The 26,666-nt window shown below is 40.2% G+C and overlaps 1 protein-coding gene and 1 pseudogene across 2 annotated transcripts; both read left to right on the top strand.

The window, feature by feature from the left end:
- Positions 1 to 8,453: 8,453 nt before the first annotated feature.
- On the top strand, positions 8,454 to 21,694 carry LOC146494523 (dysbindin-like). The gene is made up of 4 exons (XM_085146438.1): positions 8,454 to 9,022; positions 18,347 to 18,496; positions 18,618 to 18,767; positions 20,287 to 21,694. Exons 1-4 carry the CDS (start codon positions 8,980 to 8,982, stop codon positions 20,580 to 20,582), a joined length of 639 nt encoding a protein of 212 aa, XP_085002564.1. The 5' UTR covers positions 8,454 to 8,979; the 3' UTR covers positions 20,583 to 21,694.
- Positions 21,695 to 23,764: 2,070 nt separating this feature from the next.
- LOC146494522 (E3 SUMO-protein ligase ZBED1-like) lies at positions 23,765 to 25,873 on the top strand (annotated as a pseudogene). The gene is made up of 2 exons (XR_014871597.1): positions 23,765 to 25,081; positions 25,245 to 25,873. The product of XR_014871597.1 is annotated as an E3 SUMO-protein ligase ZBED1-like (transcript).
- The last annotated feature ends 793 nt before the right edge of the window (positions 25,874 to 26,666 follow it).

Here is a 26,666-nt window from a genome sequence, read left to right as displayed (position 1 = left end):
TTTTTAAGTTTGGCGTTCCTAGCCGCCTCCACTCTGACCAGGGTAGAAACTTTGAGAGTTTGGTGATGCAACAGCTATGCGAGTTATATCGGGTAGCCAAGTCCCGTACAACCCCTTGCCACCCAGCGGGTAATGGGCAGTGTGAACGGTTTAACCGAACCCTCCATAACCTCCTCCGGACCCTGCCATCATCTCGGAAACGCGACTGGGCTGCATGCTTACCGCATGTGCTCTTTTGCTATAATAGCACGCCGCATCAGGGCACTGGAGAGTCGCCGTTTTTTCTGATGTTTGGCAGGGATCCTAGGCTGCCTATTGATTTCCTTCAAGGCCGCGTTCAGGACCCAATGCCTGGAGAGGTACAGGACTGGGTGGCCGAGCACCAAGCCAGGTTAATGGTGGCGTTCGAGGGAGCTCGGGCACGGTTGTCGCTGGCCGCTGACCGTCGCAAGGAGCGGCATGACCAGAGAGTCCACCCTATTCCTTTAAAGGCCGGTCAGCTGGTGTATCTTCGAGATCACAGCGCCCGGGGCCGGCACAAGATCCAGGACCTGTGGAGCTCTGTGGTCTATCAGGTGTTGAGGGCACCCCAAGAGAATGGGGCTGTTTATACCATTGCCCCCATGAGAGACTTAGAGAAGGTTCGACATGTCCATCGCGACATGTTGAAGGCACAGGTCAGCCTAGGGCCTCCTACACCTGGTCCACAGGTTCCACCCCCACCTGTGCCTGCTGACTCAGAGCAGACCTCTCTGAGTGACGACGAGTTGTGGCTCCTTGTCCCTGAGGTACCCTCACACCCTGTAGCACCTGTGGCGTCACTTTGCGATGCCTCTAGAGTTCCATCAGTGGAGCTAGGGTCTACTCCCAGTGTGATTGTAGCACCCCCGACCTCTGCTCCCCTAGGTTCTTTCTCAGGCTCTGTTGAACAGTCTGAGGTGAGTGGGCCACACTTGCGGAGAACAGCACGTTCGACAGCTGGTCAGCACTCAAATGTTCATCACTTGCCACGTCCTGTTGAATCTGCACCAGTCGCTAATGCTCAGCTTGCCGTATTCAGGCCATGGTGTTAGGTTCCTTGAGTTATTGTCGGGGCGCCAATACAAAAAGGGGGGGTAGATGTGGCCAGATTGGCTACTCGCCTCTCTTTTTCTCTCTCGCTCGCTCTCTCCTGCGCTCGCTCTCTTCGCCGCGCAGCTAGGTTGATTGGGAGCCCACCTGCATATTGATTGCAGGGCGGCGTTAGCCCGTATAAAGCAAGCCGGTGTTTTTGTTTGATCATTCCTCCCATGCATTCGGCACAAAGCAGCAGTAAATGCTGGCCCACTGCGACGGACTGATCAGCAGGAGTCAATCATATGACAGCTCCAGCACGGCAGTTGGTTTTATTCCGGCGTTGCGGAGAGAGGTGCTCGTGTTATCCCCACCAGTGAGAGTATAGCGCCTCCGTTCCTGGGGGTTTGACTGCTGTATTCGCCTCTCCGTGGCAGATCGCCCTACCTAAACTGGAAGAGTGAAACGCCTTCCCAGCCGCTGGTGTGAGGACTCCTCCTCAGTGGAGCCTGCTGTCTTGTCTTGTTTCGTCTTATCTTGTTTTTATTAAGTAGGCTTACCTTTTTCTGGTTCGCCTGGTTTGATTCTATTTTTATCCTGGACTGTTGCTTGTACCCACACTTCTGTGATCGGGCTGAAGCGACCCTCTGCCCGAGTGTCGTGCTGGGACTTTAAATCGCCTCGGTTGCCGGTCTCAGCCGGTGAGGAGCCAGACCGGCTTGCGATTGAGGATAATTACTACCAGCACGAGTGATAGTTTGACCCGTGGGGTATAAGCCTTCCTGCGTGTGTGTGTGTGTGTCCTTTTATTAAAGTGTGTTTTAGTTTTTTTATGATCTGTAGCGAGCCTGACGCTCAGTGTCCTTTTATTCTTTTAACATATTTTTTTGTGTTTTATTTCAGCGAACGGAGGACGTGCCAGTGGCCCTGGGACCTCAGGTGGTGGGTCGTTTTCACACTTTCTTTTGTACAGCACCGGGTGGGCTGCAGTGATTTTCTTTGTGTGATTTTCTTTTGGGTCCACGGCTGCTGGTAAGTCCAAGTTCCCTGATTGTTTTACTCTAGGACACTGTCAGCAATGACGCTACATCTTGGGTTTTAATATTTTATTTATTTTTATTATAAATAAAACTGTTATAATATTGGAGCCAACCTGCCTCAGTGTGCATCCTTGAATCTGTGCGGCCTCCTTTTATTCTTTTTATTTATTCTTCTTAAATATATTTCCTGGGGGTGAAATTCCCCTAGGTGGCGTTGTCATTTTATTACTTTTTATCTAACCCCGCTGACCACTTGGTCACACTTGCAAACGAAGGTGGCCCAAAAATTTCGTCTCCCATAGTTCGTAATTCTTTTCGTCTCCATCAAAAACTAGCCGAGCCCAACGGCTATTTGACTCAGCGGCTCGTCGGCTCATGGCGCTAGCATCGCGGCGTTTTCTCTCGGTGGCAAAACCACATGGACTCCTTCGGAAGACTTCTTAGCTTCCTGGGCCCATAACCTGTTGGCAGAGGTATGAAAATGCGCAGGAAAATCTGACGTGCATGGCAAACTTCGCCGACGATATTTAGGGAGGAATAAACACACATCAGCCTTCGGTCATTTTGATGAACGCATACGCCCCCTAGAGCGCGCTAACTTTATTAACAGCCACACAAATGTAAACCACACATCAAACATAAATGAACCATTTGACTGTCTCCATAATTGAGAGCATTTTCTCTTCTTATGTCAACAGGGGACGGCCCACATTTGTCTGTATAAGGTCCCATAGTCCAGGGCTCTAGAGTGCGACCAATTTGGTCGCAAATGCGAATGCAAATTTTTAGGTGGTGCGACTAAAAAAAAAAAAATTTGGTTGCACCTGTGCAACCAACTGTTCGGGTAGCAAATAAAAAAAAAAAAATCTGCAACCTTCCCTGTGGTCAACAACAGACACACATTTTGCCCCTATCGTGGACTAAATCAATCAGAGATAGTAAGGGGCGGGACCGCTCTGATTGGCCTTGGTCCAGTTGAAAGTGCAGGTGGAAGTGGGAGGTGAGTAGCTTGAATAAAGCGATATCAATTCATTAAATCCTGAATCGACTTTTAAATATAACTGTGTTTTGTCAGAAACGCCAGATTCTCAGATTAAAGCTCACAAAACCATTTCAACAACAACCAAACAGCAAATGAGAGCAGGTACACTCCGACAGCGTGTCCGCTGAAAGAAAGCCGACAGTTGATTCTGATGCGTCTGGTCCGCGCTGTGATTACGTCTTTTTTCGCTGATTCTGAGCTGCAGGTTTTGTCTCTGAAATTCAGAGACAAAATTCACCGAGCCAGCAGCAAACTGCGCTTCACATTTGATCAATGTCGTCATGAATTTTGCTGTTTTGCTTCCACGACTATTAAAATCACACTCCATGCACAGCTAGCTCTCTCTCTATCTCTCTCTGTACTTCAAGAACAGTTTCCCGTCTCCAATCTCTGTTTTCTGTATTATTCATTCGCTTATTACCCACCAGTCTACCGTTGTTTACAGCGCTGTCGGCTGCTGTCTTTTTCTTTTCTTTTTCTTTTTTTCACTTAAATAACCTCGGACAAGAAAGCCTATTTTTTCTGTTGTTCAATACTGAAGAAATTTAAACTTTATATGCAGAACATTGTAGAATGTTTTTAAGGTTATCTGCTATAAAAAGCCAGACCAGGAAAATCTCCTTCATGTTTTTCTGTGTTTTATTCTCAGTTACTTTCACACAAAGGCATCTGCCATGATGTTCATAATTCTGATGAAGTCAGTACTGATAAATGATCAGAATTATAATATTTCTGACTGTCTGAGGCTAAGTTGAATCGAATCGGGACTTTGAAAACTGGAATCGAATGGATTATAGAAATCAGTGATGATACCCAGCCCTAGTGAGCAGCCTAGGCACGACAGAAGTGGATGTAGCTGTAATAGGAAAAGAACTATTGCTAGCTTTTCTGTTAAGTTAAGACCTGATCCTTCTGAAATTCATAGCCAGTGCTCTGACACGGTGTCAGCAATACGAACCGAACCGGCAATACGAACCAAGCTCTTGCAACGGTTGTATAGGGATCGAATGGCCCGTAGCAATGGGCCAGACACCCCATACTCCCGCAACACCTCCCACAGGACACCCCGAGGGACACGGTCGAATGCCTTCTCCAAGTCCACAAAACACATGTAGACTGGTTGGGCAAACTCCCATGCACCCTCAAGTATCCTTGAGAGGATAAAGAGCTGGTCCAGTGTTCCGCGACCAGGACGAAAACTGCATTTTTCTTGAAGTAGAAATAATTATTCAGGAACAGTTTTCATGGCTTCTTGAAGGACATTCAAAGATCTTCTTTGGATGATGGCTGTCGTTTGTTCTGAAAAGATCCCACACTGCATCAATAATGTTGAGGTCAGTTCACTGATAGCATTTCACTCTGTGTTCTTCTATCTAAGCATGCTTTCACTTGCATTGGCAGTGTGTTTGGCGTCACTGTCATGCTGAAAAATGAAGCCATCGCAAATCAGAGATTTTCCATAGGTTAGTATATGGTAGATCGGTACTTTTTTACGTTCGTAATTCCATCAATTTTGAAAAGATCCCCAATACCACTGGCTCAAGCGACACCACAAACCCTGTTTATGGTCCTCATCATTTTTTCTTTCTTGCTGAATGATTCTTATATAGCACTTTTCTACTTTACAATGTATCATTCACACACACACACACACCTACACACACACACACACCTACACACACACACACACACACACACACACACACACACACACACACACACACACACATTCATACAAGCTCTTTTTCTTATTTACATAAGTGCATTCTCTCTAACAGTCACACAAACATCAATTAGTGGATGCCCTGCTCTACCTCGTGAGCCACAGCCACGCTGGTAAAAGGTTATTTTCATACAAGTTATTATCTTTTTGTTTTTTCCTGGGAACAAGTGATGGAGAGAGATACATTATATTACAGGCTTATATTACAAACCTGTAATGTAATTTATCCTCATATCTGCACCAATATACTATGAATTGGATATGCAGACATTATAAATAATTATGGTAAAGCAATGTTTATATATGCTGTTGCATCACTCACGTTACACACTGTTGAAGACAATACACTATTCTTTGGACAAAGTTTCACATATGAAGTAAAATGATAGTCTAGTAGTCTTCATTACTAGAGTATTGTCACTGATTTCCCCGAGGTGGATCTGGACAGCTTATGTGCTTATGGCTAGAGGTTTACCTTTGAAACCACAACACAATAAAGCCTTTCTTCAAGAAATTGTTCAGTTTATTTTAACTACAGTAGAGCTTCTGCGTACCATCATCTATGGCAGTTATGACGACTGTGTAAAAACGTTCTTATCATCAAGAAATCGTGACTCTCTGTCCATCTTCTTAGTTGATATGATCAGTGGCCACCCTCTCAGCTGGTTTGTCTAGGAGTACATACATAAAGAGAAATCAGAGAGTGGTGCAGAACATGTTAGGTGAAAATGCTGAATTGTAGCTGGTGGAAACCAAAGCTGTAGTTTGCTTGTGTACTGCAATACAAAGGGAATTACTACCTCAGTAGCCATTTCTAACTTTTTGTTATTCTCCTCTGTGACACCTACTGGCCTTGCAGTGGTGATGCAGTTGTACAGGCTTATTTTCATGATAATCCACGCCTGACCAGGTGACGACTTTCATGTTGGTGAAAACTTCTAACCCAGCATTTTGAATTGTGGACATTTATATTATTTAGAATTTTGCTAGTAACGTTCTTGTTTAGGGGGTTTTCTCATTGTTGCCCCTTAAGTGAACCTATTGTTAATTTAATTGATTAATTTAATTAGCACAAAAACAACACCTTTTGCTATTTATCTGACCAGATCAATATCCTGTTTGATGATGCTTTATGCTATACTTTGATTAAAAATTAAAATTCCTTTAATGTTTTGAACAGTGTATTAATGTTTCATATTTTATCTCTCAAAAGATGTAAGCTGTACAGAATCAAAACCAAACCAAAACCACCAAAGCTAAATGAGTTTATGCTGAAAAAAGATCCATAGTTCAAATGAAATTAAGCATATATTTTAACTTATTAACATATTTCTAAAATCATCATTTGCTTTCAACTCATAAGTATTAGGCTTTGCTATATTTTCTAATGTTTTGCTGAGTAAAAGCAGTAGTGGTATAATTAACTTGATATTTTAACATCAAAATGCTGAACAAAGAGGAAAAATGAATGAACAAAGAGGTTTGTTTCAGACTGTTTACCAGAGTTTAAATAGTTTTAATGTTTGTTACAAACAGAGATAAACAGCTTCCACACAGACAGCCTTTTTTTAACCAGACAGCTTTGGTTAAACCCAGTTTTGTTTTGTGGGCACCATCCCTGTTATCAGTATGTCAGCTGCATTTCAGTGAATTTGCGTCAGTACTGATATACTGGTATATCAGTCTTTTTTCAGTCTTTTCAATCTTCTCTTCTTCAGTTAACACTAGCAATGAATTGTTGATCCCTGTTTTAATTGATTCAAATGTTTTACTTTACCGTTACTGTCCACACATATGTGGAGAAAAGACATAATCCTGTTTAATAATAATTTAAACTCAGCGGAGGAGCTGAAAGAGTACCTGTTGCTCTTAAGGTTTAATGCTCTTAATAAAAGTACAGTAACAGAGGCCTATACAGTTAGTGACTGTGATTTTTTTTTAATGAGCATTCAAGTACAACTGAAATTCTTTGGTGGAAATGCATAATATCTCACAAATATTTTAATTTCCAATACTAATACAAATTATTCAGAATATCCCCACACAGCAGAATGTGATATTTTGAATAGCATTTTATTTTTAATAAAAAAAAAAATCTCTGTTTTCATTGTTCACATGTAAATGCAGAAACTGAGTTTTTCAAAAAAAACTGTTTCTGTTGATATGTGAACTAAAATAAGCTGTAATACACAGTCTTCACCTGCAGGTGCCAATATTAACTCACAAATGAGGGATTGTGAGTCGTTGAGAAGTAGGCTAACATACTCTAAGTGGATAAGGGTTTATATGTTGAGAGCAAAATCTTTCTCTTTTTAGAAACATCAGCCACCATAAGAGTTACTGTAAGTCCCCAAAGTCAGGCTGTACAGGACACTGCTGAGTTGGAGTGCCTTCAGTTATAAATCTAAACAGATTGTCTGTTGAGCTGTGCAACTTTAAGAATATACTGAGAACCTCAGATTTCATAGAAAAACTAGATGATCAGTCGTATCTTATTGTTCTTCTCCTTACAAAGTCTGCACTGTTTTCCATGGCATTAGTTGCAGCTGAAGTGTGATGCAACTGAATGTTTGACGACTCTTACTGAGAAAGGGAGAGTGAGGACCTGCAATGATCCTAAGTGCCTGTTAACTCCATCTCCCACGTATGAAGTGTGAATGTGTGCATTTAAACAAGTATTTTAGGTAACGTGTGTATTTTTAATGACCTTTTCATTCTGTACATGACAACAGAAACCTCTGTGTTTCTGAAGGTAAAAATGCATGCCACTGAAGCTTTAATTTTACTGTTAACCTCAAAGGAATATTCAAGTTAGGCAAAAAGGTAAGTTAAGTTGCCAGAACTCCTGAAAAGTCAACAATATTCTGTCCTTGCAACAGGTTTCCATTTTCAAAGCTACTGTAAGTAGATATCGCACACTATGAACTATGAACAATAAAAGCAGCAACAACTTTTTTTAGTTTATTGAAGCTTCACATAACTGATTATCCTCTTTTTGTTTTTTTAATAGTATGTTTACCTCAGTATTTAAGTGTTCCCATTTATTATACAGTTCAAATGTTTGTAAATGAATGTAGAAGAAAATGCCGTCACTCCACACTTGACCAAATTTGAATTACTTGGGTTGAACTACAATTTATCAAACTTAAAATGTCACACTAACAGAAACAGAAGCATATATAACATACTCCCAACGATGTAAAAGAATAATCTCCCAGCAGACAAATTAGTCACACCTTGCATTTTGCCATGTCTGACTGCACTACCTTAATGCCAGAAGGTGGTACTGTGGTTGAAAAAGCAGTATTTTGTTTTCTTTACTGGAAGCAGAACACACATCTGTCACAAGGTGAGATAACTCAGAAATCTATTGACTAATGTTACCTTGATATTTTGACTTTTGTCAGCTTTTTCACCCTGTGAGGACATGATAGAGTCAGTCATGGGGTTTTTTCTCATATGGTTTTCTTATTAGAGTTCACTTCCAAAACAAAACTGTGTTAATTTTGCAAATAATAAAAAAGTATGCTTATCAAGGATAACTGAAATTGGAGGCTTTTATATTTGGTACACTCCTCAGTGTTATGTAAAAAGACTATACTCCTCCTAATCCAGATGTCCTGATGACCCCCCTCATAAGCAGTTGGTACAGGCCATAGTGCTCTAGCCCACTATCAACCCCTTCAAGCCACACACACACACACACACACGCCACCCTACAACACAACTGAGCTTGTCTGACAGAATGAGCAAGACTGCGTGTGTGCGTGTGAGACACCGAGAGGCAGCCAAGATGAAAGTGTGAAGCAGTGAGAGGGAAAACCTAGAAAAAACAGCAAAGGCGATCAGAAAGGGAGGGGGGGGGGGGAGAGGAAGAGTCAGCGAGCACAGCAGGAAAGGCAGAGCAGAAGAAAAGACAGAAAAGAGCAAAGGGAGATAATGTGAATGTTACATCTTTAATAACGCCCGTACCAAAGCCAGGAGATGTAATGGATAGATGACCATCCTCTACAAACACACCAGCATTCTGTCCTGGAGCCTTGACAGGAGGGGACAAAACAAATTCAACACTTATTCAAAGGCTTCTAAAGGCTCTTCAACCATTCCCACACCATCGAACCATGTCGTCTGCTGGGTCAACTAACCTCAAAAAACGCCAGGCATGTAAGTAAATGAGTTAACAGAAATGTAGTTAGAAAAACAAAGCAGTAAACAGACCTGCAGTGCATAACTTTATGACCCACACTGGAAATTACTCTGCAGAGTAATTTAGTAGCTTTAGTGTTGTAGCTCTTTTTCAGTTTACGACGGTAATTTAACAAATTGCTTTCAACAGCACATTTCAGAATATTCCAGGCAATGAAAGTCTTAATATACAACTGCACTGAGATTTCTAATTTCCTCCTAGTGCAACAGCCTTACATGACTCACAACCCAACATCCAGAGCTTCAAAATATATTTGACATCTCCTTCATATGACATCTTTCATTTAGAATCATTAGGCTCTTTTATAAGACAGCAAAACAACATACACTCTACTTTGTAGGTAGACAGTAGGTATGACATGCATGTTATGTTAACTTTATTTAAAGACTGTTACTGAAATCTGGTAATAAGTTATTACCCATGATTCATTTATCAGTTTATATGATTCTACTTTTCCTTTCTGCTAAATGAGCTGGGCAGAAGTACAACATGAGTCATGCTGATGTTGTTTAATCACAGTGAGAGGACAAGAACTAGTCCGAGGTTCTTCTTATAGTAACAGGAAAGATCTGCTGACACTGATTTACTTTCTTGGGAAACACAGTCAGATTTATAATTGAATCAGTGTAATGTTAAAGTGTCCACAGAGTAATGTGCTATATTAATGTGCTCTTTAATAATGTCTTTGTCTGTGGGGTTGTGTATGGGCAGTACTGTACACAGGAAGATTAATAAAAATGTATGTCTGATAAAAGCACTGTGTAGACTGGCCTAAATATGGCATGGCTGGAGGTCATCTTTGTTTTCAGCTGTGAGTGAAGTGCTTTAATGGTTTTGGGAATGGGAACAGCCTGGGAACAGAAAATTTGATCAGACATATAGAGAGTGGGTGGTCAGAGGAGGTTTACATATAATCTCACCATAGGAGTTTGAGATGAGAGACAACTAATAAAGCATTAAGAAGCATTAAAAAGTGTTAAGTAGGCTTCAAGATAAATGGGTGGAGAAGATAAAAGACTGATGCTACATATGTATTAAACTGTAGATTAATGTACTGTCAAGTATTCTTGAATCTAGGCTTCAGGCTGTGTCTCTTGTAGTATTGCATAGGCTAGTATAATGGTGGTGCTGGGTGTTATAGTAAGAGCATACTGTAAATGACCAGTCTTGATTTACTATCTGCCACATGGCTGTGTGTTTAATGGATATGTGAGTATGGGCAGGAGTGAGGAACCACACCGGGGGAGGTGGCTGTTGTGGTGCAGTGACCTCACTCATAAATGATTTATGCTTGATGGACTACTGTTGCTACAAAGCCAGGAGAAAGGAGTGGTTGGGTTGGTAAATACTAGTAGTAATTTCTAAAAATCCTGAAGCTGTATACTGCTGTTAGATGGGGGTCTCGGGGGGGGGGGGGGGGGGGGGGGAATTAGAAGATGTAGGAGAGGAAGGATAGGGTTTGAGATGGATGGGCTGTCACACGTTATTGGTCATGCAGTGTGACTGCTGTACCAGCTCTCTTACGCACATAAGCACCCAATCTCTATTCACTGAAAATGGTAAGATGATCATGGGATTTCTTTCCACTTGCCACAAGGGGATTACATGTTACACCATGTGACTCTCCAGTTCAATAGGAACATTTGTTTCCAGCGCCTAGTGCAGTGGCAGAGAACTCTTGATATACAGCTGCACCATTACAATAACACATATTCATATATTGAAAGATGAATGTTGTTATCACAGAAAAGACACTTATATCCAATAATAAAAGCCAATCATTGCAGTTTATCAGAAGCAGAACAGCTGAAGGGGACACTGCATCATGCCCCGGTGATTAGAGGATCAAAAGGAAGAAAGGAAAATCATGTGCTTCAGCTTAATTGTCACCTCTGGCCCTGGAATTCATATATATCCTCAAGCTCAGAAACTCACACATCACTAATACCTTTTGTGTTCACTGGAGAACGGATCAACATCAATGCATGCACAGAAATATTTTATAGAAAAAGAATGTGGAATGTAGATAAGAATAAGAAGAAGGAAAACGTTCAATATTAATGCAAACTCTATTATTTCTATGCAATGTCAGATAACAAAAGCATCAAACATGCATGGTGGCACTGCATCTTTGTATTTGTCAGAAAGAGGTGAAGCTGAGTTAAGCAGACCTAAAAAGCTCTTTATCCTCAAATCACTGACACTACAGTTACTTTAAACCAGGGATAATACACAGCAGATTCAGGTTGCAGAACCACAATCAGCTTTCTTTGAAAAACCTCCTTTGAAAAACTTTCTTTCATTCTCTTTTTCTGGCTGCACACATTAATATACACTGCAATCAAACCATTGAACTAAGTCCTCATGCAGTAGGAGTCCAGTGTAGGGTGTGCAGATGAGGATGGTACAAGTATTATGTAACAGTAAGATCTAAGTATATATGATGTGGGTTGAGATCAAGAAAGGATTTCTGGAGGGGTCAGGGTAGGGGATGGGAACACGTCATGTAAGAGATCACAAGCATCGTGGGATTCCATCCATCTATTCATCCACCCATTTTCTTCCACTTATCCGTGGCCGGGTCGCAGGGGAAGCAGCCTAAGCAGAAAAATCAAAACCTCCCTCTCCCTTGCCACCTCCTCCAGCTTGTCCGGGGGAACACCAAGGCATTTCAGGCCAGCTGAGAGACATGATCTCTCCAGCATATCCTTGAATGCCAGCAGTATTCCTGGAGACTACTTAAATAAATTACAAGAAAGCTTGCAAGGTAGTTTAGGCTGTGTTTTGTCTTATATACTGCATTTATATTGAAATGGTTTAATTTAATAGTTTGCACATACTTCAGTAAATTGCTATTTTCATTTTCCTAGAAAATATAAAGAAGCATTGGTTGCACAGCACAAAAGCACCGGAGCAAAAGTGCATTACGTAATGTGTTTTTCTGGTTTGATGTGAAATTCAAAAGATACCATATCTAGCTTATTAGCGTACCACCTACTTACCTCTAATTGGGAGTCAATTTCTAATTAATGGATCTTATACAGCACTAAGGATAACAGCACATTTACAGCTCCAGGATAATCATCTGCAGAATGAGTTCGAGATGGAAGGTGGTTCTTGCACACAGCAGTTATACATAAGTATTTCTTCTGGTTCAGTCAGTGACTGTAACTATATCACTGTGTTTTAACACGCAGTAACACTTGCAATAAATATGATAAATCAATTTGGAACCCACATATTTGTAGCCTTGTATTTTTCCTTTCATTTACTCTCTTGATTTTATTTTCTTCTGTATTGTTAATAAGCTTCCTGTCCTGAGGCCTGCATTTCCCTAACAAAGTAAAACTCACACATCTGCTTTCTCTTTGCTGACCCACCTTTAGTAAGCGCTTTCTATGTGACCTGTATTGTGCTGCATACATTTATATAAGATTGTGAACAGAAATGGATGTGTTCCACCATTTACGACTATTTTATCAGTCTTGAAAACTGTCTGGTGTTTATCTATAGGGCTCTCTTTCCAGCTTAACTCTGGTCTTTAATTTCATTTACACACAGTACTTGCAATGTCAGGTCAAAAGAGATGTTATCGCTTATTCAACCCCCAATTCCGAATAAAAACAGAAAATGATTTGAAAATCTCACAACCCCACTTTTGTCACAACAGTGACAAAAGTGAAAGTTTACTATTTCAAGGGAAAAAAAAGTAAATCACTTTGAATTTAATTGCAGCAACAAGTTTCACAGAATTTGTGACAGGGCCATGTTTACCACCATGCAGCATCTGCTACTTTATTGTACTGTCTTGCTAAAATATGCAAGGCCCTCCCTGAAAAAGACATTGTCTGGATGCGAGGACATGTTGCTCTAAAACGTGTACATGCCCTGATGTTGTTGTTCTAGATATGCAAGGTGGTAATTCCATTCTGCCCTATCATACCATCACAGACGATGGTATTATCAGTACAACATCTAATTTATATCTATAAAACCTGGATGATACATGATATAGTATGATGTCATTATGCTGACTAGAAAACACCAAACAACAGGTTAGGTCCTCTTCATTAGTTTAACATAGGAGTCCCTGGAAGTTACTGTATATTTGTGTAATGTATACATGTGTATACAATGTGTGTTTGTATCATCTGTCTGCATGTCTACAAGTCAGTCTACTCTTTAGTTTGTCTTTTGTTCACTGGTTTCTCAAGAAAAACATATCTTGATCTCAGTGACAACCTGTTTAAATAAGGGATTTAATAACAATAATAATCCCTGTCAAAAGCACAAGATTTCCCTCTAGAAGCTATGACCTCTGCCTGGTAGTAATGTAACCTTAGCCAATTTGCATGGATACCTCCTACACGTCTTCCACAGCAGTGTGGCAGGAACCCCAAAGGTTATCTGAATGAGTCAGTTTTTTACATATATGTTTCTCTCCCCTGTCAGGGCAGACAGATGGGGACATGCGGCTGAGACTGTGTGTGGGTTGGACATGTCCATTGGTCAACTCAACTTGAGTAATGCAATATGATTTTTATATTTTAAACAGACAAAGGGGAAGAAGGCAAGAGATAGTCACAGAGATACAGAGAGAGAAAGAGACTTCCATATGGCCAAGGGGCAAAACTAAACTTTATGTAAGCTGTTCAGTTTAATCATTGTCAAGTTTCATCATTATTAAGTAAGTAAGTAAGTAAGTAAGTACTTAATTTGTATCAAAATTTTCACTGTTGCCAAATGATTCCTCTAAAATGTTTATGGACACTGGCAGGTGGCAAGATGGTGGACGGGTGATTTTAGTAGCTTGCATGTCCATCATTATTTGGTCAAATATCATATTAAGTTTCATACTATTCCTCCTGCAATTCACTGTTGATTTGAACAACTTTGTTTTGGAGTGTAGTCTAATAAAGGCATGTCATCTAAAGCTTTAGCAACTCTATATGAAAAACAGATGTAATCACTGCACTAGAGCAGGGCGATATGACCAAAAATATTTATCACGATATACATTTGAAAATTTGCGATAACGATATAACTGACGATATAATTGACACTAGACAAATTACTTTACAACTCCACAACTTTATTAGTGCAAAAAAACCCCATCAAAGTATTTTCACTTGAACAAGCAGCTGTTTTTTATGTGCATATAGCTATATAAAAATTTTACCGTGCAAATGCAAATTCCTTGCTGACAGTTTAACCAAAAGGCATTTCCAGTGGAAATTGGCCGACATATCCTCAGCATAACCATGTATAATATCCACAAAACTTTAAAAGAGGTTATACACACACAATACGGTAATATTATGTTGAAGCACGGTACGTATAACTCCGCGATGCTCAGCTTAGCAAAGTCGTACTAAAACATTTGACAGATTTTCGAGCGCCGTGTACCACATAAAATTGTTTCGAGGTCAGTAAACACATTCATACACAAGGCACACGGGATTATAAGGGGCACTGTTGATTTTCAGAAAAATCAAAGGATTGATTTTAAGTGTGCCGCATTTTCCAAAAAACACGGTAATAACGACGGCCCGCTAGCATGTTCTACCAAAAATAGTGCTTTGTTGTGTATCTGACGGACGAAAGCCAAACCAGTTCCACACCACTGAAGTTGCAGCATTTTTACAAACCAATTCTGGTTCATCCGTTTCATTTAACGATCCACTTTCGCTCATCTCATTCTGCGTCGCCGCCATGCTTTTTCCGCCATGTGCGTATGAAAGCAAAGGCACTGCGCATGCGCGTTTTACCCATATTCTATTGCGATATTTCATTTTCTTATCGTTGCCCAGCATTATACCGGTATTACCGTGAACGGTATGATATGGCCCAGCCCTACACTGCACTATTCGCTGGAAGGCCTTCACTAGCTTTATGGTATCAACATATTGATTTTTTGGAGTTAGAAATGATCAGACTTAGAAGAGGGGTTGAAGTGCTAAATCATCAGCTAAGGCCCCAGTCACACAGACTTGATTTGACTGGTCAGCAACCCCTGAAACAACTAGTCGCAATGAAAAAATGTGTATTTACCATCTAGCTGGCCAATGGCTGCAGGCGGATGGTGGTAGTCACTAGGTGAAAGTGCAATTGCTTTGGTCGTTTGCATGGAAGACGCAGGGTAACCTGCAAACACACACCAGCTGCCCTCCGAGTAGGAGTGATACTCCAAACAATGTGACACAAACCCAAAATGGAGATTCACTTTTACTTTGAAGTGAGACTCGCTTGGAGTCTCACTTCACAGTAAAAGCATCTTTTGAAACATAATGTCTGCAGCAGTGAGACCCAACTTCTGCTTTAAAAGTCAACATTTTTTCAAGCTTTACTGACATTCAGCCAGTAGTAGTGTTTGCAAAGAAGTTAGCATTTCTTCCATACTAAATGGGTGATCACAGCAATCTGATAGTGACCAAATTAATTACAAGAAAGCTTTTGGTGAAGCCCTTTTCTGTGATCCACTTCACCTAACAACTGGCATCAAAATCCAGCACCCCGTTTGTGCTTTGTTTAACATATATACATGTTAATTATATCTCTGACATTGGCCGTTTTAACATGAAAGTCATTCTTCAAGTGAGTCTCAAGTGTTTGTTTTTTTAAATCTTTGAACAGTTGAGTTTGTCAGATGATTTGAGTATATTTGTATTTTTAAACTAGTGTAGTACTGACATGTTCATTTATTACATCTATGGTCTGGCACTGGTATATGCTTAAAAACACAGTACACTTTTTTCCATTGACTGTCTTCCCACCAACTGCTTAAAGGGGCAGGCAAAGGGACAGAACTTCCTTCTCAGACCAATTGAATGACAGAATATTGGGTTATCACTCATGGATGACAGTGGACACAATCTTCCAGGGAAGAAAAAAGTACCCGGCAGACTAACAAGGTTTCTGGAGAGAGAAATAAATTAAGGAGGACCCAGGGTGACACAAATGGGCTGTTGTCTTTGTTTTCAGGCAGGAGAACATTAATGCTCAGTGTAGAAAAGTAAATACTTCTCTTCATGTGCTGACATCAAAAGCATGTTGAGTTCACTGGGTGACAGAATACAAACTAAATAGCATAAATGCATAAGCACTCAGTCATGTGAACATGCTGACACTTTCAAATTTACACATACATGCATGTACACATATCCCCAAAACAATGATGACATGACTCAAAGTGTCAGCTAAGGGTGCCTGGGGGGAAAGAGGCCCTGTGTTTGCTGAGGAAGATGTAGCACAATTACACAATCACAGCCTGTCGACCCAGTAGAGGACAATGCACGTGGCAGAATCGAGGACAAATGCTCTCTTATTTTTCATAATAATAATTAAAAAATAGCTCCATTTCCCTAAAATCTTCAGCAGACTTCACTGAACCGATTCACCAACTACATGTGAGTCTGACTGTGAACACTAGAGGTCAGACCAGCATCATTATTTCTTTGCGTTAGGTAAAGTTACATAAGGGCTGAGTGAAACAAACATGGAAAGAGAGCAATAGTGAAAGAAGAAGAGGAAAGAATAAAGTATGGAAAAGGAAGAATAACAATTTCTCATTAGAGACTCTCCATTTCAGTGAGTTTCACTGTTAGTACAAAGTAGTGTAACGTTAAGAAGTGAATGGGGACTTAAAGTATGATACTGATTTCGTATAACTGCAAGAAAACATTGGTAAATTGACTGCTACTTATAGTGTTTTTCTACCTTCTCCTACAAGCCTCATACAGCACTTTCATTTTATGCCTTTAAACATTTTGTCTAATACTTAAACACACACACGCACAATGTATGTATGCGAAACAACTTTCAGTAGCTTGTCCAAGCTACTGAAAATCACATAGACTGGAGGTACAAGGGATTGAATCACCGCCCTTCCAAATAGCAAAGGATCCATTCTTTTTAGTTACTCATTAAACATATCAAACACAAAATCTTTGACTAGACTAACACAATTTTGAGTGCTGTCAGAGATACATTTTTGAGCTGTGTTTGTTGTCCTGCGTCCTTCCATATTTAATGAACATTTACAGAATTTTGTTATTACTCAGCTCTTGGCATGATAACTAGGTGTGAACAACACCACAAATCCAATGACTTTCACACAGCCTTAAAAGACAATGTGAAAGTTACTAACAAAACTTAAAAAAAGCACAGCTGAATCAATCCACAGTCGTACAAATTGAATTGAAGAAGAAGAAAGTTATTTAAATGTTTTGAACTACCCTATGAACTGTATAGCTCTTAGGGTTAAGCAAGTAGAATCTGCCCCGGGCCATTTCCTGCATGTCTTCCCCCTACTCTCTGAGCTTTGTAAGTACTGGTAAACAGAGCTGAGTAGTTGACAGTGACATGCTGAGATACGTTGTAAACCGCATTACATAGAGTTGTGACAAATATGGGGAACAACCAACATAAAGTATCTCGGTAAGGATTCTAACAAGGTGTCTGCAATAGATGTCCAAGTGGGACAAGTGTTACGTTGTCAACAGATGTTGACAACATAACACTTGTTTCTCTTTGCATGACAGTTGAGCTGTTATTATGAAATATGCTGTTATTATTTACCAGTAAAAGAAACGTATTATTATTTACCAGTCTGACCAGTAGGCTACACTCACATTTCTGGAATTCATTTGGCACATGTCATCTGTTTCATGGTATGAGTTTGAATTCAAGAGAACATAAAAAATGAAAAGAAACTTTTGTTGTCCCTTTATTTCTTTATTGATTTTATGAGGCGAGCATTAGAAAAATTAATCCATGCAATAGATTTTCTTGGTTAGTTTTTAATCCTGTGCTGCAGCTCATATGAGGTATATAACACACCTCAACTACCAAGGAATGCGTGGCTACACGTTTCTAAAGATGCAGACAATGAAACGGAATGTGAGGTTACGTGATCCTTTAACCTTTCTCCTGTTCGCCAACTTTCATGAAAAAGCTGTTTAAACCTAACTCTATCTAAAGGCCAAACAGAATGAATCAAAATATAAGGTTATAAGCACGTTTTTAGGTTGATTTATGAAACTACTCCACTACTACTGGGCGAGGATGTTGTTATGTTTATCTGACTAACAGATTATGTTGCACTCAGAAGAGCTGCCCTTCTAGAGCCTTTATGTATCAAGAAAAGAAACCTACATGTTGTACGCTAGAAAAGAGACACCTTCTCTTCCTAGTTATTAGTATAACATAGTACTACATTGAAAGGAATGTAAAGCCAGTGCTTTAATGTGCTTTCTTGTCTTTTTCTCTTTTTTCTTGATCAGCTGAGACAGACAAGACTCAGAAGCTGTTAAACAATGACTCTGCTCAACACCTAAAACTAAGAGAGAGACGGCGCTTTTTTGAAGAAGTCTACCAGCATGACATGGATAATGACTTACCTACTGCCCAACTGCAGATTGACCACAGGAAACGTGAGTGATAATCTATCTAATCCCTATATATGTATATATATATATATATATATATATATATATGGATAGATATGGATAGATATGAGCATGATAATGTGTGAGTTATATCCTGTTCATGCAGCCCCCATGGGTAGTATCTCTTCGATGGAGGTGAATGTGGACACCCTTGAGCAGATGGACCTGATGGATGTATCGGATCATGAAGCCCTTGATGTGTTCCTCAACTCAGGCTCAGAAGCAGATGAGGGAGCTCTGGCGTCTCCACTTCCAGGTACACCGTTTGCCTCTCGGGCACAATTAATCTGCTGCCACTATACCAGGGGTCAGCAACCTGCGGCTCCGGAGCTGGCTCTTTAGTCCTTATAGTGCGGCTCCGCATGGTTTGGGAAAATAAATTAGTAATAAACAAGTATTTAGCTGAAGTGTATTTTATTTATGTTAGTTCTTTTTTTTAAACTTGTAGTTCTAAATTGGAAGATTATTGTGATATTGAAATATAAAAATAAAATTCTATTCTATTATTTTTTCATCGCTCAAAATAAGCGTCACACGCCATGCATTTATCGAGACTTTCAACCCCAGGTAGGCCAATTATGGATCTTCGGATCCACATTATGTCAGCAGCTATTCTCCACCGTGAACTATGTTAAAAACAAACACCGCTCACGCCTCACAGATGACAGCTTACAGTCCTGCTGTTCAGAGGTTCAGGAGCAGAAGTCTCATTGTACCATGGCAGACCCAACGCTGTTTCCATGAACATGCTTTTCAGCATCTCTTTATTGACCACTTTTTACACACGGTTGCTGTATGCATACAGCCGGCTGTAGCTTTTCAGCTCACAGCCCGACATACACCAACAACAGCATAGATAGCACAGACGTTAAGGCGGCGAGGTGTGATCGCCTCCCCCTGCAGCGGCACTGCAGACCACGCCCCGCCACACACATTAACCAGGTAAAATACATATTTAGGAAGAATTTTGCAAATATCTATTTTTCTTTTTTCAGCAGCATAGTGCTTTTTTTAAAATTATTTTTTAAAAGTCAGGTCAAGGCTCCAAAAGCCCAAAGGCGATATAAGGGTGGCGGCGCACAACAGTTTTTGTTTGTTGGATCATTTTAGCTCAGCTGGGGGTCTTTCCTTTTGTTATATTTCTTTAAGAGTTCAAAATGTGTTAATTACATAAATAAAATGTAATTTTCTCTGTAGCACTTCATGGATTTCATAAGCAACACACCTTAGTTGTTCACACAAAGCATAAAGGTAAAAAACAAAATATATAGTGTTATCTTCATTTTAGATGTCAAAAAGTATTTGGGGCTCCCAGTGTTTTCTTTTGCGTGGGAACCGGGTCCAAATGGCTCTTTGGGTCCTAAAGGTTGCAGACCCCTGCACTATACTATTCAAAAGCTATTCTTGTACATAGATTTCCCATGCAGACATTTTTTAAGCACACCACATACTCTGGCCCTTTCACTTACTCTGGTGATGATTTTTTTTAACATCTCTTTCATAAAAAATTTTTTTAAAAAGTTTTCAAAATAGGACATTTTGTTACAAAAATGTTTTTGTTTTGTTTTTATATTTTGTCAAACAATGACACAGTGCTGTGCTGAAATACTGTCTTGATTCGGTTGAATAACAATGACACTGCGGGGCAGTTTGGGTCAAAAGTTAAAGGCTTTATATGACATTAAGGGGCATTTTTGGGTGAACCTGATCAAACCCTGTTCAGACTTTAAACATGGTGACAAGTACCAACATAATCTAACAGACTTTAATTGCAGAGGGTGAGGAAGACGATGAAGACGATGAAGATGCCGAGGTTGTCTACAGGGAGTGTGCATCTCTGAAACGACAAAATGAGCCGTTCCGTAGCTCGCAGTCTCGCATTTCGTCTACATCGTCTGCTTCCAGTGATAGCAGCGCGAGTGGCGTGGACACACCTGTGATCCAGTCGGATGATGAAGAAGTCCATGCAGACACTCTGCTGCTGACCTCTGCGCCCCAAACTAGGGATGAAGAATCAGACGATGAAGAAGCTGAGGAAAGATACCATCTGACTAATCATGATAAAGCCTAAATTTGAATCACTTAGGAGCAAAAATCGCTCTCTGTGTCTCTTTCTCTTTTTATGTAATAGAATTTCCTCCACATGGATGCAAACCCCAGCATGGCTGGCCCAGTGGCAAAGTTCAATTTTTTTTGAAAGTGTACTTATCCAGAACTTTCCTTTGGAATTTAGTGTACACCCAAATAACTGTGGCATACTTAATTAATTACTAACTGAAATTTTTAGAGGCTGTGTCACTAATAGCACTTGTATGCAAATTTCCATATGGGACATTCCATGCTCATGCAGTAACTTGTTTTGGTTAAGAAGAAATGGCTTAAAGTTGAAGCTATACACCTCTTACTGCCGGAGGGAATTTTCCCTCCTCCCCATTCTTGAAACTACAGGTTCCAAGCAGCCGTGTGAGGAACAAAACTGAACTGAAATGGCATTTGCTGAGCAAACAAATCTTTATATATGGCTTGCATACATGAAAAAGGAAATTCAAGAGACCTGTAGTAATAATATAAAGCTTCCTTACATTTCACACTGAAACGTAAAAATTCTGGGCACCTTAGATCATCTTTTTCCTCTTAATTGGCAATTATAGTGCAACAGATACTATTCCCATCATGCAAGTTATCAGACTTCTCTATGAACACCTTCCTTAAGGTGTGACTCATTTCAAAGGGCCGTGACTATCAAACCAAGATCTCATGACCTAATTAACTTGTGCTGGAAAGACTTTTAATGCAAATCAAAAGCTGCATAATACAGCCCAATTCTTAACTTTACACTTCCAGAAGGGTGCATTTATGTTTAACTTTATGTCTGCTATGTATATGTGTACACATTTAAGCAAGGCTAAAACAACACGTCACTGTCTTCAGTTCTTCCTCTCAAGAAAGAGAAAGTAATTCTGAGAGTCTAAGTCTTTATCCAGCACAGAAAGATAAAAGTTAAAGTTAAAACAAGTAAGTAAAAACAGTTTTTCTAAGTGAAGCTCCACTTTTAACCTTGAGACCTCAGTGATCGATATAAAAGAAGAAAAGTTAGAATGAGCTGTTTAGTCCATTATCTGTGACTTCTTTGTCCTAAGTGTGAGAATGCCTTTGTGCAAGTGTCCGATCTGCCAGAATCTGGCTCGAAGGGTGATGTGCCTATACAGAGTTCAAAGTGGAAAATACACAATAAAAGTCAGGGCACTCTTCTTGTTGTGATGAAAAGATAAAAAGAAGAATATTAGAAATGAGTCACCAAAACAAGTCACAGTGAATACCCTCCTCCTTCTGCCAAAACCTATTTCTTTAAGATTTTATAAATTATTGCTTTATGCATGTGGAAACTACAGAATCATGAATGGAAATATTGTATTTACAAATGCATGGTGTTTTGTTCTTGTGACTTCATATGTTTTCAGTACTACTAGTGTTGCATTACTGAACTATGCAGGTGGCACCTGTTCTCCATTTGACATGTTTTTTGGACATTGCATATTTATAGCTAGAAGGAGTGGCAGTGACTCAGGTGAAAGCAGTTTGTGTGTGAATGCTCAGTGTTTAATGTGTGTGTACGCAGATGCCAAACGTTTTGTGCATTCCCCAGCTTGGCCCTGTGACTACTTCCAAATCAACCTTTATATAGTGTTCCTATGATGTGTGCATCTTATTGCAAAATAAAAATAAAAATAATAGTTGGAACAGTTGGAAGTATTTTCATTTGCTTCAGATTTTGCAGATTTTGCTTCATTGTTGTTTCTGATGTTCCAGCATTGCATAATAAAACGCCTGCAAGAGAAGTAACCTCACTACATGTAAAAATTTTTAATGGCAACTCACAAAGATATATAGTTCCATAATATACTGGCTGCTTTAGTGCCCAGCAGCTAGCTTTCTAGTTCAACCAGTTTGACAAATTTGTTTTGGATCGCCTTTCCTAGAAGCAACTGCTATCTGTGGCTTCTTTGTTTTGCCCATCATCATGACAAGCAGCGTTTTTGCTGAACTGCTTAAAAGCAACACACTATAACATGTAGCTGTAAACCACATGGCTTGTGGGAATCACAGTCAATCCTTCACTATTAACCACATTCTGACTACTTTTGTCAACTCCATCCATTGCTCATGTTTTCTGTGTAATGCCCTGTGGGTTTTAAGTAGACTAACAACAGCACTGCTGTGGCGGGCCTTCAATGCACCACCAACCTAAATTACGTATTTTAATTTATAAGAATAAAACACCCTCTACCCACTAGTGATGTGTCGGTCGCGAACAAAATGGCTCTTAGAGACGGGTCTTTGACGTGAACGACGCGAGTCGGGCTCCTTATCACAAGCCGTGGGTTTTGTTTTCCTTCTCTCACCCTCTCTCTCGCTCTTTTTTCCGCTTCACTCCGCATGCGAGCCTTGTGCTTTGCGCTGGGAAGAGGGGGGAGGGGCGGTAGTTACACTCACAGTAGCACAGGAACAGAGCGTGAAAGAGAGCCAGGGACAACATCGTCACATTAGAAAGGTATAGTAATCATCCACATCCAATAAAGGATTCAGAAAGTTTATTCATGCAGGCCCATATGACAGAGAATGTGCATCTTCTTTTTGTTTTCATATTTTAATTTATATTTAATTGTGTTGTGGTTTGCAGTGTTTTGTGTTGTTTCATTTTAAATTTGTTTAAAAGGAAAAAGCTGAAAATTTAAATAGTTAAAAGTTGAACTGTGACTAGTTGGTTTTGTATTATATTATTTATCACATTTTATGTGGAGTGAATAAATAAAAGTATATTTACAGTGGCCCCTAGAGACAAAGCACGTAAAAACTCCAAAACACGTAAAAACTCCAAAACACGTAAAAACTCCAAAACACATAAAAACTCCAAAACTGGTACAAAACACAACAGAAGTGCTCCAGGATGCTAGGGGCAGTGTTGAGCTTTTGTTACCTAGTGGCTACACAAGCCAGCAAGTACCAACGACCGGATTTGGTGTGTGGTAGTAACAGGTAAATGAACCTTTTTTTTAAATTATTTGAATATATATGAGTGCTTGTGTATAAATACACAAACAGTACACATATGCTTTCAATTGTGTAATTTAAGTGATCTAGGTAGCTCTGTTTTGGAAGTTCAGTTAACGCTAGGAATGTGTTTTGGAGTTTGTATCTGCTTTTTGGAGTTTGTACGTGTTTTGTCTCTAGGGGCCACCACATATATTTATATATAAACATTAGTGCTGTCAAAATTATCGCGTTAATTGTTAAGATTAACGCGAAATGTTTAACGCGTTAAAAAAATTTAACGCTGATTTTTTTTAAATTAATTTCCTGTAATCTAAGACCTTTAAACTCATGAGCACCTCTGGAGGATGGGGCAACAGTGTGCTATGCTGGCGTTTGGCCTGACAGAAATGATTAGAAGAAGAAGTGACACCATGCTACTATCTAGCTAACACTAGCTAACACACGCAAGCATGGACGAGGGCGGACTTTTGGGTGGAAAGTTTCTCTTTAAGAAGTTGCCTGATGGCTTGTTGGACAAAACGAGAGTAAGATGCACAATTTGCAAAGCTGAATTCAAGTACCACAGAAGCAGTTCATCACTGGCGTATCACCTGAGAGCAAAACACCCAACTGAATCCACCTCTACGGGACCTCGCCAGTCTACGCTTCAGGAGTATGGTGCTCGTGGACGAATAACAAAAAATGTGAGAGAAAAATTAACCAATTCCTTGGTTGTTTAGATAGCTAAAAACTGCCGACCAGTTAGCATAGTAGAAGATGATGGACTGAGAGAAGTCATTCGCGCTGCATCAGGAGATGAGTGTTACAATCTGCCCTCGAGAGGAACCATTGTGTCGAGACTGCACACTTTGTATGGGGACCAGAGGGCTCAGCAGTGTAGCAAGCTTGTGCAAGTAAGGACCGTCGCTCTCACCGGAGACCAGTGGACTTCGGTGAACAACGATAATTACTTGGGGGTCATGGCGCATTTTATTGATAACGACTGGACTATGCAATCGTTTGCACTAACAGTGAGTAAAACTGAAGAGAGACACTATGCTGAGGCGTGTGCTGACCATTTTCTGAATGTTGCAAACGAATGGAAAATCAAGGACAAGGTAACCACACTTGGCACCGACAGTGCTCGTAACATGGTTGCAGCCGCCAGACTACTTCCATTTGAACACATGCCCTGCATGGCCCACATTCTGCAAAGAACGGTCACAGTTTCTCTTAATGACAGCGCATTTGAAAGGGCTCTGGCCAAATGTCGCATGTTGTTGGACATTTTAAGCATAGTCCAGCAAACGCTCAGGAATTAAAGGCACAGCAAGCTGCACATGGACATCAAACAGAACCGCTTGTTCAGGACGTTCCAACAAGATGGAACTCCACCCTAGAGATGATCAAGCGGATCCAGAGAAACAAATCTGGGCTGACCACCATCCTGACTCAACAAAACAGCAAGGTGACCATGTTGACTGACCAGGAGCTTGACAGACTGCAAAAGCTGGAGGAACTACTGGAACCTTGCAGGTAAATAATTTTGTTTCTCATGATTGTGTGTCTATCTTTGCGTTCTAGCTTTGTTTTCAAGTATGTTCTCCACCTCCACCTCTCTGTGTATTTTCATATGTGGTATTTATGTTTGTCTCTGTGTGATTAATAGAAAAACACAGACTTGATCTTTCTATTGCAGATATGTTACCGAACTGCTGGGGGGAGAGCGGTATGTCTCCTGTTCCATGGTGTTGCCAGCCTTGTGTCATTTGTTCAGGATTATGGAGCCCTCAGATGATGACCCTGTCTACGTTTTGAGGTTTAAGAAGGTTTTTACCACAGACCTAGCTCAGCGGAGGGACAGCAGCAATCTCACATGGCTGAAGATCGCTACTGCCCTTGATCCCAGGTTTAAAGACCTTAAATGCCTTTCCAAAGATGAAAGAACAGAGGTGTGGGCATCAGTACATGACCTTCTGATGTCAGAGACAGATGCACACCAACCATCTGCTCAGAAAACAGAGGAACCCTCACCAAAGAAGAGCAAGATGTCCATCTGCTTGCTGGGTTCTCCTGATTCAGATACAGAGGAAGAGGAAGATGCTATAGACCGCTGTCTGAATCTGTACAAAGCAGAGCCCAAAATTGACATAGGAGAGTGTCCACTACAGTGGTGGTTAAAGAAAGAAGGAGCACATGCCAGGCTGGCACCTATTGCACGCAAGTACCTGTCAACCCCTGCAACCACAGTGCCTTGTGAGAGATTATTCTCACTCTCAGGTCACATCATTCAAAAGAAGCGTGCTTCTTTGTCATCAGACAATGTAAACGAAATAGTCTGCCTCAGTAACTGGCTGAGTGCAAAGAAGGACTAAGCCAGATCGCTCCTTTGAAGTGAAAAATGTTCAACATTCTGGGTTTTCAGCCGTGTCTTTTTGTGTTTTAAATACTGAGTTTTGTGCACCCTTTATTGTTATGATATTCACTTTAACCTGCAGGCCTGGGTTCGGTCACTGTTGATGGCCTTAAAGGTTTTTTGTAAGTTTTCACTGTGTTAAAGATTGATGAAAACTATTAAAATTCTCTTTGAATTTCAGCATACATTCTTTGTGTTTATTCTGCATTTACTTCATTGTGTTGCATAAATGTCTGTTACAATCTTAAAATATAAAGAATAAAAAAATGTAATTGGAGCCAGGCTATTAATCAAGTAATTGCGATTAATCGCAATTAATAACAGAAAATTGTGAGATTAGTTAGTTAATTTTTTTAAATCTATTGACAGCACTAATAAACATATATAAATAAAAACATTTTTTTTACATTAGTAATTCCTTTTGCGCATAATTTTATATTATTGTTAATAATAAATTAATTAAAGCAACAAAACAACCTGAAGAGCCGAAAGAGCCGGCTTTCTTAGTGAGCCGAGCCGAAAGAGCTGGTTCTCTAAAAGGAGCCGGAAATCCCACCACTACTACCCACTACATTGCTAGTCAGGTTCTGACTTCCAATATTGGCTATAATAATATAATATAATAAGCTCATTCCAGCCCATTTCAACAAGCTTTTACAGATGTCACACACTTTTAGGGAAAATTCTTAACTCCTGCCCAGAGTT

Source organism: Neolamprologus multifasciatus, chromosome 20, assembly GCF_963576455.1.
Source record: "Neolamprologus multifasciatus chromosome 20, fNeoMul1.2, whole genome shotgun sequence".
NCBI classification, from domain to species: Eukaryota; Metazoa; Chordata; class Actinopteri; order Cichliformes; family Cichlidae; genus Neolamprologus; species Neolamprologus multifasciatus.
The sequence above is the reverse complement of the archived record's forward strand: the minus strand, read 5'-3'. Positions and strand labels throughout refer to the sequence as shown.

Bases quoted from the DNA above. Each gene is read 5' to 3' on its own strand.
- LOC146494523 (XM_085146438.1), top strand. From the start codon at position 8,980: ATGTCGTCTGCTGGGTCAACTAACCTCAAAAAACGCCAGGCAT. The intron at 9,023-18,346 runs GTAAGTAAATGA...TTTCTTGATCAG, and splicing joins CCTCAAAAAACGCCAGGCAT to CTGAGACAGACAAGACTCAG. The intron at 18,497-18,617 runs GTGAGTGATAAT...CTGTTCATGCAG, and splicing joins GCAGATTGACCACAGGAAAC to CCCCCATGGGTAGTATCTCT.